Raw genomic sequence first — 12,611 nt, 5'->3', positions numbered from 1 at the left:
TTCACTAGGTAAGCACACCACTTCACTAGGTGAGCACACCACATCACTATTTGAGCACAACACACCAATACGTGAGAACGCCACATCACTAGGTGAGCACACCATATCACTAGGTGAGAGCACAACATCACTAGGTGAGCACACCACATTACTAGGTGAGCACGCCACTTCACTAGGTGAGCACACCATATCACTAGGAGAGCATACCACATCACTGGATGAGCACACCAAATCACCAGGTGAGAACAACACGACAGTAGGTGAGCACACCACATCACTAGGAGAGCATATCACATCACTAGGTGAGCATACCTCATCACTAGGTGCGGACACCATGTCACTAGGTGAGAACACCACATCACTATTTGAGTACACCACACCACTACATTAGAACACCACGTCACTAGGTGAGCATATCACGTCACTAGGTGAGCATACCACATCACTAGGTGCGGACACCATATCATCAGGTGAGAACAGCACATCACTATTTGAGCACACCACACCACTAAATTAGAACACCACATCACTAGGTGTGCATACTACATCACTGGGTGAGAACACCACATCAATAGGTGAGAACACCACATCACTAGGTGAGAATACCATATCACTAGGTGAGCATATCACATCGCGAGGTGAGCATACCACATCACTAGGTGAGAGCAATACATCACTAGGTGAGCACACCACATTACTATGTGAGCACATCATATCATTAGGTGAGAACACCACATCACTATTTGAGCACAACACACCGCTACGTGAGAACGCCACATCACTAGGTGAGCACACCATATCACTAGGTGAGAACACCATACCACTAGGTGAGCATATCACATCGCGAGGTGAGCATAACACATCACTAGGTGCGCACACCACATAACTAGGTGAGCACCTCATATCACTACGTTAGCACGCCACATCGCTATGTGAGCACAACACAACACTAGGTGAGAATACCATATCACTGGATGAGAACACCACATCACAAGGAGAGCACACCACACCACTACATTACAACACCATATCACTGAGTGAGAACACCACATATCTAGGTGAGCACACAACAGCAATAGGTGAGCACACCACATCACTAGGTGAGAATACCACAGCATTGGGAGAGCACACCACATCACTAAGTGAGAACAACACATCAGTAGGTGAGCACACCACATCACTAGGTGAGAAAACCATATCACTAGGTGAGCATATCACATCGCTAGGCGAGCGTACCACATCACTAGGTGAGCACACCACATCCCTAGGTGCGCAGCTTGATAATAGTGATAATGAGAATAAGAAAGATAAGTAAGATAATGATAATAGTGAAAATAATAATGATAATAATAATAATAACAAAAACAACAACAACAACAACAACAGCAGTAATAATGATAATAGTAATAATAATTATAATAATAATAATAATAATAATAATAATAATAATAATAATAATAATAATAATAATAATAATAATAATAATAATAATAATAATAATAATAATAATAATAATAATAATAATGATAATAATAATTTTAGGGAGAATAAAAAGATGTTCTGGAAGGAGGTAAATAGGGTGCGTAAGACAAGGGAGCAAATGGGAACTTCAGTGAAGGGCGTAAATGGGGAGGTGATAGCAAGTAGTGGTGATGTGAGAAGGAGATGGAATGAGTATTTTGAAGGTTTGTTGAATGTGTCTGATGACAGAGTGGCAGATATAGGGTGTTTGGGTCGAGGTGGTGTGCAAAGTGAGAGGGTTAGGGAAAATGATTTGGTAAACAGAGAAGAGGTAGTAAAAGCTTTGCGGAAGATGAAAGCCGGCAAGGCAGCAGGTTTGGATGGTATTGCAGTGGAATTTATTAAAAAAGGGGGTGACTGTATTGTTGACTGGTTGGTAAGGTTATTTAATGTATGTATGACTCATGGTGAGGTGCCTGAGGATTGGCGGAATGCGTGCATAGTGCCATTGTACAAAGGCAAAGGGGATAAGAGTGAGTGCTCAAATTACAGAGGTATAAGTTTGTTGAGTATTCCTGGTAAATTATATGGGAGGGTATTGATTGAGAGGGTGAAGGCATGTACAGAGCATCAGATTGGGGAAGAGCAGTGTGGTTTCAGAAGTGGTAGAGGATGTGTGGATCAGGTGTTTGCTTTGAAGAATGTATGTGAGAAATACTTAGAAAAGCAAATGGATTTGTATGTAGCATTTATGGATCTGGAGAAGGCATATGATAGAGTTGATAGAGATGCTCTGTGGAAGGTATTAAGAATATATGGTGTGGGAGGAAAGTTGTTGGAAGCACTGGGGGGTTTTTATCGAGGATGTAAGGCATGTGTACGTGTAGGAAGAGAGGAAAGTGATTGGTTCTCAGTGAATGTAGGTTTGCGGCAGGGGTGTGTGATGTCTCCATGGTTGTTTAATTTGTTTATGGATGGGGTTGTTAGGGAGGTAAATGCAAGAGTTTTGGAAAGAGGGGCAAGTATGAAGTCTGTTGGGGATGAGAGAGCTTGGGAAGTGAGTCAGTTGTTGTTCGCTGATGATACAGCGCTGGTGGCGGATTCATGTGAGAAACTGCAGAAGCTGGTGACGGAGTTTGGTAAAGTGTGTGGAAGAAGAAAGTTAAGAGTAAATGTGAATAAGAGCAAAGTTATTAGGTACAGTAGGGTTGAGGGTCAAGTCAATTGGGAGGTGAGTTTGAATGGAGAAAAACTGGAGGAAGTGAAGTGTTTTAGATATCTGGGAGTGGATCTGTCAGAGGATAGAACCATGGAAGCGGAAGTGGATCATAGGGTGGGGGAGGGGGCGAAAATTTTGGGAGCCTTGAAAAATGTGTGGAAGTCGAGAACATTATCCCGGAAAGCAAAAATGGGTATGTTTGAAGGAATAGTGGTTCCAACAATGTTGTATGGTTGCGAGGCGTGGGCTATGGATAGAGTTGTGCGCAGGAGGATGGATGTGCTGGAAATGAGATGTTTGAGGACAATGTGTGGTGTGAGGTGGTTTGATCGAGTAAGTAATGTAAGGGTAAGAGAGATGTGTGGAAATAAAAAGAGCGTGGTTGAGAGAGCAGAAGAGGGTGTTTTGAAATGGTTTGGGCACATGGAGAGAATGAGTGAGGAAAGATTGACCAAGAGGATATATTTGTCGGAGGTGGAGGGAACGAGGAGAAGAGGGAGACCAAATTGGAGGTGGAAAGATGGAGTGAAAAGGATTTTGTGTGATCGGGGCCTGAACATGCAGGAGGGTGAAAGGAGGGCAAGAAATAGAGTGAATTGGAGCGATGTGGTATACCGGGATTGACGTGCTGTCAGTGGATTGAATCAAGGCATGTGAAGCGTCCGGGGTAAACCATGGAAAGCTGTGTAGGTATGTATATTTGCGTGTGTGGACGTGTGTATGTACATGTGTATGGGGGGGGGGGTGGGGGCCATTTCTTTCGTCTGTTTCCTTGCGCTACCTCGCAAACGCGGGAGACAGCGACAAAGTATAAAAAAAAAAAAAAAAATAATAATGATAATGTATAAGTTTGTTGAGTATTCCTGGTAAATTATATGGTAGGGTATTGATTGAGAGGGTGAAGGCATGTACAGAGCATCAGATTGGAGAAGAGCAGTGTGGTTTCAGAAGTGGTAGAGGATGTGTGGATCAGGTGTTTCCTTTGAAGAATGTATGTGAGAAATACTTAGAAAAGCAAATGGATATATATGTAGCATTTATGGATCTGGAAAAGGCATATGATAGAGTTGATAGAGATGCTCTGTGGAAGGTATTAAGAATATATGGTGTGGGAGGCAAGTTGTTAGAAGCAGTGAAAAGTTTTTATCGAGGATGTAAGGCATATGTACGTGTAGGAGGAGAGGAAAGTGATTGGTTCTCAGTGAATGTAGGTATGCGGCAGGGGTGTGTGATGTCTCCATGGTTGTTTAATTTGTTTATGGATGGGGTTGTTAGGGAGGTGAATGCAAGAGTTTTGGAAAGAGGGGCAAGTATGAAGTCTGTTGGGGATGAGAGAGCTTGGAAAGTGAGTCAGTTGTTGTTCCCTGATGATACAGCGCTGGTGGCTGATTCATGTGAGAAACTGCAGAAGCTGGTGACGAGTTTGGTAAAGTGTGTGAAAGAAGAAAGTTAAGAGTAAATGTGAATAAGAGCAAGGTTATTAGGTACAGTAGGGTTGAGCGTCAAGTCAGTTGGGAGGTAAGTTTGAATGGAGAAAAAACTGGAGGAAGTAAAGTGCTTTAGAAATCTGGGAGTGGATCTGGCAGCAGATGGAACCATGGAAGCAGAAGTGAATCATAGGGTGGGGGAGGGGGCGAAAATCCTGGGAGCCTTGAAGAATGTGTGGAAGTCGAGAACATTATCTCGGAAAGCAAAAATGTGTATGTGTGAAGGAGTAGTGGTTCCAACAATGTTGTATGGTTGCGGGTCGTGGGCTATGGATAGAGTTGTACGCAGGAGGGTGGATGTGCTTGAAATGAGATGTTTCAGGACAATGTGTGGCGTGAGGTAGTTTGATCGAGTAAGTAATGTAAGGGTAAGAGAGATGTGTGGAAATAAAAAGAGCGTGGTTGAAAGAGCAGAAGAGGGTGTTTTGAAATGGTTTGGGCACATGGAGAAAATGAGTGAGGAAAGATTGACCAAGAGGATATATGTGTCGGAGGTGGAGGGAACGAGGAGAAGTGGGAGACCAAATTGGAGGTGGAAAGATGGAGTGAAAAAGATTTTGAGTGATCGGGGCCTGAACATGCAGGAGGGTGAAAGGCCGGCAAGGAATAGAGGGAATTGGATTGATGTGGTATACTGGGGTTGACGTGCTGTCAGTGGATTGAATCAGGGCATATGAAGCGTCTGGGGTAAACCATGGAAAGCTCTTTTGGGCCTGGATGTGGAAAGGGAGCTGTGGTTTCGGGCATTATTGCATGACAGCTAGAGATTGAGTGTGAACGAATGGAGCCTTTGTTGTCTTTTCCTAGCGCTACCTCGCACATGAGGGGGGAGGGGGATGGTATTCCATGTGTGGCGAGGTGGCGATGAGAATGAATAAAGGCAGACAGTGTGAATTGTGTGTATGGGTATATATGTATGTGTTTGTGTCTGTATATATATGTGTACATTGAGATGTATAGGTATGTATATTTGCGTGTGTGGACGTGTATGTATATATATGTGTATGGGGGTTGGTTGGGCATTTTCTTTCGTCTGCTTCCTTGCGCTACCTCGCAAACGCGGGAGACAGCGAGAAAGCCAAATAAGTAAATATAAATATATAAATAATAATAATAATAATAATGATAATAATAATAATAATAATAATAATAATAATAATAATAATAATAATAATAATAATTATAATAATAATAATGATAATGATAATAATAATGATAATAATAATAATGATAATAGTAATAATAATAATAATAATAATAATAATACTAATGATAATAATAATATTAATAATAATAATAACAATAATAATAATAATGAGAATAATAATAATAACAATAATTATAATAATAATGATAATAATAATAATAATAATAACAATAATAATAATAATAATAATAATGATAATAATAATAATAATAATAACGGGGATAGGGGTGAAAGAATACTTCCCACGTATTCCTCGCGTGTCGTAGAAAGCGACTAGAGGGGACGGGAGCGGGGGGCCGGAAATCCTCCCCTCCTTGTATTAACTTTCTAAAATGGGAAACAGAAGAAGGAGTCACGCGGGGAGTGATCATCCTCCTCGAAGGCTCAGAGTGGGGTGCCTAAATGTGTGTGGATGTAACCAAGATGTGAAAAAAGGAGAGATAGGTAGTATGTTTGAGGAAAGGAACCTGGATGTTTTGGCTCTGAGTGAAACGAAGCTCAAGGGTAAAGGGGAAGAGTGGTTTGGAAATGTCTGGGGAGTGAAGTCAGGGGTTAGTGAGAGGACAAGAGCAAGGGAAGGAGTAGCAATACTCCTGAAACAGGAGTTGTGGGAGTATGTGATAGAATGTAAGAAAGTAAATTCTCGATTAATATGGGTAAAATTGAAAGTTGATGGAGAGAGGTGGGTGATTATTGGTGCATATGCACCTGGGCATGAGAAGAAAGATCATGAGAGGCAAGTGTTTTGGGAGCAGCTGAATGAGTGTGTTAGCGGTTTTGATGCACGAGACCGGGTTATAGTGATGGGTGATTTGAATGCAAAGGTGAGTAATGTGGCAGTTGAGGGAATAATTGGTATGCATGGGGTGTTCAGTGTTGTAAATGGAAATGGTGAAGAGATTGTAGATTTATGTGCTGAAAAAGGACTGATGATTGGGAATACCTGGTTTAAAAAGCGAGATATACATAAGTATACTTATGTAAGTAGGAGAGATGGCCAGAGAGCGTTATTGGATTACGTGTTAATTGACAGGCGTGCGAAAGAGAGACTTTTGGATGTTAATGTGCTGAGAGGTGCAACTGGAGGGATGTCTGATCATTATCTTGTGGAGGCTAAGGTGAAGATTAGTATGGGTTTTCAGAAAAGAGGAGTGAATGTTGGGGTGAAGAAGGTGGTGAGAGTAAGTGAGCTTGGGAAGGAGACCTGTGTGGGGAAGTACCAGGAGAGACTGTGTACAGAATGGAAAAAGGTGAGAACAATGGAAGTAAGGGGAGTGGGGGAGGAATGGGATGTATTTAGGGAATCAGTGATGGATTGCGCAAAAGATGCTTGTGGCATGAGAAGAGTGGGAGGTGGGCTGTTTAGAAAGGGTAGTGAGTGGTGGGATGAAGAAGTAAGAGTATTAGTGAAAGAGAAGAGAGAGGCATTTGTACGATTTTTGCAGGGAAAAAATGCAATTGAGTGCGAGAAGTATAAAAGAAAGAGACAGGAGGTCAAGAGAAAGGTGCAAGAGGTGAAAAAAAGGGCAAATGAGAGTTGGGGTGAGAGACTATCAGTAAATTTTAGGGAGAATAAAAAGATGTTCTGGAAGGAGGTAAATAGGGTGCGTAAGACAAGGGAGCAAATGGGAACTTCAGTGAAGGGCGTAAATGGGGAGGTGATAACAAGTAGCGGTGATGTGAGAAGGAGATGGAATGAGTATTTTGAAGGTTTGTTGAATGTGTCTGATGACAGAGTGGCAGATATAGGGTGTTTTGGTCGAGGTGGTGTGCAAAGTGAGAGGGTTAGGGAAAATGATTTGGTAAACAGAGAAGAGGTACTAAAAGCTTTGCGGAAGATGAAAGCCGGCAAGGCAGCAGGTTTGGATGGTATTGCAGTGGAATTTATTAAAAAAGGGGGTGACTGTATTGTTGACTGGTTGGTAAGGTTATTTAATGTATGTATGACTCATGGTGAGGTGCCTGAGGATTGGCGGAATGCGTGCATAGTGCCATTGTACAAAGGCAAAGGGGATAAGAGTGAGTGCTCAAATTACAGAGGTATAAGTTTGTTGAGTATTCCTGGTAAGTTATATGGGAGGGTATTGATTGAGAGGGTGAAGGCATGTACAGAGCATCAGATTGGGGAAGAGCAGTGCGGTTTCAGAAGTGGTAGAGGATGTGTGGATCAGGTGTTTGCTTTGAAGAATGTATGTGAGAAATACTTAGAAAAGCAAATGGATTTGTATGTAGCATTTATGGATCTGGAGAAGGCATATGATAGAGTTGATAGAGATGCTCTGTGGAAGGTATTAAGAATATATGGTGTGGGAGGCAAGTTGTTAGAAGCAGTGAAAAGTTTTTATCGAGGATGTAAGGCATGTGTACGTGTAGGAAGAGAGGAAAGTGATTGGTTCTCAGTGAATGTAGGTTTGCGGCAGGGGTGTGTGATGTCTCCATGGTTGTTTAATTTGTTTATGGATGGGGTTGTTAGGGAGGTAAATGCAAGAGTCCTGGAAAGAGGGGCAAGTATGAAGTCTGTTGGGGATGAGAGAGCTTGGGAAGTGAGTCAGTTGTTGTTCGCTGATGATACAGCGCTGGTGGCTGATTCATGTGAGAAACTGCAGAAGCTGGTGACTGAGTTTGGTAAAGTGTGTGGAAGAAGAAAGTTAAGAGTAAATGTGAATAAGAGCAAGGTTATTAGGTACAGTAGGGGTGAGGGTCAAGTCAATTGGGAGGTGAGTTTGAATGGAGAAAAACTGGAGGAAGTGAAGTGTTTTAGATATCTGGGAGTGGATCTGTCAGCGGATGGAACCATGGAAGCGGAAGTGGATCATAGGGTGGGGGAGGGGGCGAAAATTTTGGGAGCCTTGAAAAATGTGTGGAAGTCGAGAACATTATCTCGGAAAGCAAAAATGGGTATGTTTGAAGGAATAGTGGTTCCAACAATGTTGTATGGTTGCGAGGCGTGGGCTATGGATAGAGATGTGCGCAGGAGGATGGATGTGCTGGAAATGAGATGTTTGAGGACAATGTGTGGTGTGAGGTGGTTTGATCGAGTAAGTAACGTAAGGGTAAGAGAGATGTGTGGAAATAAAAAGAGCGTGGTTGAGAGAGCAGAAGAGGGTGTTTTGAAATGGTTTGGGCACATGGAGAGAATGAGTGAGGAAAGATTGACCAAGAGGATATATGTGTCGGAGGTGGAGGGAACGAGGAGAAGAGGGAGACCAAATTGGAGGTGGAAAGATGGAGTGAAAAAGATTTTGTGTGATCGGGGCCTGAACATGCAGGAGGGTGAAAGGAGGGCAAGGAATAGAGTGAATTGGAGCGATGTGGTATACAGGGGTTGACGTGCTGTCAGTGGATTGAATCAAGGCATGTGAAGCGTCTGGGGTAAACCATGGAAAGCTGTGTAGGTATGTATATTTGCGTGTGTGGACGTGTGTATGTACATGTGTATGGGGGGGGGGTTGGGCCATTTCTTTCGTCTGTTTCCTTGCGCTACCTCGCAAACGCGGGAGACAGCGACAAAGTATAAAAAAAAAAAAAAAAAAAAAAAATAATAACGGTAATAATAATAATGATAATTGTAATAATATATTTTTTTTTTTATTATACTTTGCCTTTGTACAATGGCACTATGCACGAATTCCGCCAATCCTCAGGCACCTCACCATGAGTCATACATACATTAAATAACCTTACCAACCAGTCAACAATACAGTCACCCCCTTTTTTAATAAATTCCACTGCAATACCATCCAAACTTGCTGCCTTGCCGGCTTTCATCTTCCGCAAAGCTTTCACTACCTCTTCTCTGTTTACCAAAACATTTTCCCTAACCCTCTCACTTTGCACACCACCTCGACCTAAACACCCTATATCTGTAATAATAATAATAATGATAATAATAAAAATAATAGTAAGGGTAATAATAATAATAATGATAAAAATGGTAAAAATGATAATAATAATAATAATTATAATAATAATAATAATAATAATAATAATAATAATAATAATAATAATAATAATAATAATAATGATAAAAATGGTAATAATAATAATAATAATAGAAATAATAATAATAATAATAATAATAATAATAATAATAATAATAATAATAATAATAATGATAATAATAATGTGATGTCTCCATGGTTGTTTAATTTGTTTATGGATGGGGTTGTTAGGGAGGTAAATGCTAGAGTTTTGGAAAGAGGGGCAAGTATGAAGTCTGTTGGGGATAAGAGAGCTTGGGAAGTGAGTCAGTTGTTGTTCGCTGATGATACAGCGCTGGTGGCTGATTCATGTGAGAAACTGCAGAAGCTGGTGACTGAGTTTGGTAAAGTGTGTGGAAGAAGAAAGTTAAGAGTAAATGTGAATAAGAGCAAGGTTATTAGGTACAGTAGGGTTGAGGGTCAAGTCAATTGGGTGGTGAGTTTGAATGGAGAAAAACTGAAGGAAGTGAAGTGTTTTAGATATCTGGGAGTGGATCTGGCAGCGGAAGGAACCATGGAAGCGGAAGTGGATCATAGGTTGGGGGAGGGGGCGAAAATTCTGGGGGCCTTGAAGAATGTGTAGAAGTCGAGAACATTATCTCGGAAACCAAAAATGGGTATGTTTGAAGGAGTAGTGGTTCCAACAATGTTGTATGGTTGCGGGTCGTGGGCTATGGATAGAGTTGTACGCAGGAGGGTGGATGTGCTTGAAATGAGATGTTTGAGGACAATGTGTGGTGTGAGGTAGTTTGATAGAGTAAGTAATGTAAGGGTAAGAGAGATGTGTGGAAATTAAAAGAGCGTGGTTGAGAGAGCAGAAGAGGGTGTTTTGAAATGGTTCGGGCACATGGAGAAAATGAGTGAGGAAAGATTGACCAAGAGGACATATGTGTCGGAGGTGGAGGGAACGAGGAGAAGTGGGAGACCAAATTGGAGGTGGAAAGATGGAGTGAAAAAGATTTTGAGTGATCAGGGCCTGAACATGCAGGAGGGTGAAAGGCCGGCAAGGAATAGAGGGAATTGGATTGATGTGGTATACTGGGGTTGACGTGCTGTCAGTGGATTGAATCAGGGCATATGAAGCGTCTGGGGTAAACCATGGAAAGCTCTTTTGGGCCTGGATGTGGAAAGGGAGCTGTGGTTTCGGGCATTATTGCATGACAGCTAGAGACTGAGTGTGAACGAATGGAGCCTTTGTTGTCTTTGCTTTGAAGAATGTATGTGAGAAATACTTAGAAAATCAAATGGATTTGTATGTAGCATTTATGGATCTGGAGAAGGCATATGATAGAGTTGATAGAGATGCTCTGTGGAAGGTATTAAGAATACATGGTGTGGGAGGAAAGTTGTTAGAAGCAGTGAAAAGTTTTTATCGAGGATGTAAGGCATGTGTACGTGTAGGAAGAGAGGAAAGTGATTGGTTCTCAGTGAATGTAGGTTTGCGGCAGGGGTGTGTGATGTCTCCATGGTTGTTTAATTTGTTTATGGATGGGGTTGTTAGGGAGGTAAATGCAAGGGTTTTGGAAAGAGGGGCAAGTATGAAGTCTGTTGGGGATGAGAGAGCTTGAGAAGTGAGTCAGTTGTTGTTCGCTGATGATACAGCGCTGGTGGCTGATTCATGTGAGAAACTGCAGAAGCTGGTGACTGAGTTTGGTAAAGTGTGTGGAAGAAGAAAGTTAAGAGTAAATGTGAATAAGAGCAAGGTTATTAGGTACAGTAGGGTTGAGGGTCAAGTCAATTGGGAGGTGAGTTTGAATGGAGAAAAACTGGAGGAAGTGAAGTGTTTTAGATATCTGGGAGTGGATCTGGCAGCGGATGGAACCATGGAAGCGGAAGTGGATCATTGGGTGGGGGAGGGGGCGAAGATTCTGGGGGCCTTGAAGAATGTGTGTAAGTCGAAAACATTATCTCGGAAAGCAAAAATGGGTATATTTGAAGGAATAGTGGTTCCAACAATTATGTATGGTTGCGAGGCGTGGGCTATGGATAGAGTTGTGCTCAGGAGGATGGATGTGCTGGAAATGAGATGTTTGAGGACAATGTGTGGTGTGAGGTGGTTTGATCGAGTGAGTAACGTAAGGGTAAGAGAGATGTGTGGAAATAAAAAGAGCATGGTTGAGAGAGCAGAGGAGGGTGTTTTGAAGTGGTTTGGGCACATGGAGAGAATGAGTGAGGAAAGATTGACCAAGAGGACATATGTGTCGGAGGTGGAGGGAACGAGGAGAAGAGGGAGACCAAATTGGAGGTGGAAAGATGGAGTGAAAAAGATTTTGTGTGATCGGGGCCTGAACATGCAGGAGGGTGAAAGGAGGGCAAGGAATAGAGTGAATTGGAGCGATGTGGTATACCGGGGTTGACGTGCTGTCAGTGGATTGAATCAAGGCATGTGAAGCGTCCGGGGTAAACCATGGAAAGCTGTGTAGGTATGTATATTTGGTGTGGGACGTGTGATTTACATGTGTATGGGGGGGGGGTTGGGCCATTTCTTTCGTCTGTTTCCTTGCGCTACCTCGCAAACGCGGGAGACAGCGCAAAGTTATAAAAAAAAAAAAAAAAATATAAGGTAATATAATAATGATAATTGTAAGTAATATATTTTTTTTTTTATTATACTTGTGCTTGTATATTGGCGCTATGCACGATTCGCCATCTCAGGACCTCACCATGAGTCTACATCATTAATAACCTTAACCAACCAGTCAACAATTGTTCAGTCACCCTTTTTTTAATAAATTCCTACTTGCATTACCATCCAAACTTGCTGCCTAGCCGGCTTTCATTTTCCGCAAACTTTCCAACTCTATCATCTCGTTTACCAACATTTTCCACTAACCCTTTCACTTTTGCACACCACCTCGACCTAAACACCCTATATCTGTAATAATAATAATAATGATAATAATAAAAATAATAGTAAGGGTAATAATAATAATAATGATAAAAATGGTAAAAATGATAATAATAATAATAATTATAATAATAATAATAATAATAATAATAATAATAATAATAATAATAATAATAATAATAATAATGATAAAAATGGTAATAATAATAATAATAATAGAAATAATAATAATAATAATAATAATAATAATAATGATAATAATAATAATAATAATAATAATGATAATAATAATGTGATGTCTCCATGGTTGTTTAATTTGTTTATGGATGGGGTTGTTAGGGAGGTAAATGCAAGAGTTTTGGAAAGAGGGGCAAGTATGAAGTCTGTTGGGGATAAGAGAGCTTGGGAA

At 41.2% G+C, this 12,611-nt stretch overlaps 1 protein-coding gene across 1 annotated transcript in view; it reads left to right on the top strand.

Annotated features, from left to right (window-relative positions):
• Positions 1-334: 334 nt before the first annotated feature.
• Positions 335-12,611, top strand: part of LOC139757345 (ionotropic receptor 21a-like) — a 94,836-nt gene continuing 82,559 nt past the window's right edge. Inside the window, exons 1-2 of the mRNA XM_071677768.1 lie at positions 335-344; positions 723-827. Coding sequence (XP_071533869.1) covers positions 335-344; positions 723-827 — 115 coding nt within the window. The remainder of the gene's footprint in view (positions 345-722; positions 828-12,611) is intronic.

The sequence above is a fragment of the Panulirus ornatus genome, chromosome 25, assembly GCF_036320965.1.
Source record: "Panulirus ornatus isolate Po-2019 chromosome 25, ASM3632096v1, whole genome shotgun sequence".
In the NCBI taxonomy this organism is placed as follows: domain Eukaryota; kingdom Metazoa; phylum Arthropoda; class Malacostraca; order Decapoda; family Palinuridae; genus Panulirus; species Panulirus ornatus.
This window is presented reverse-complemented; position numbering and strand designations above follow the sequence as displayed.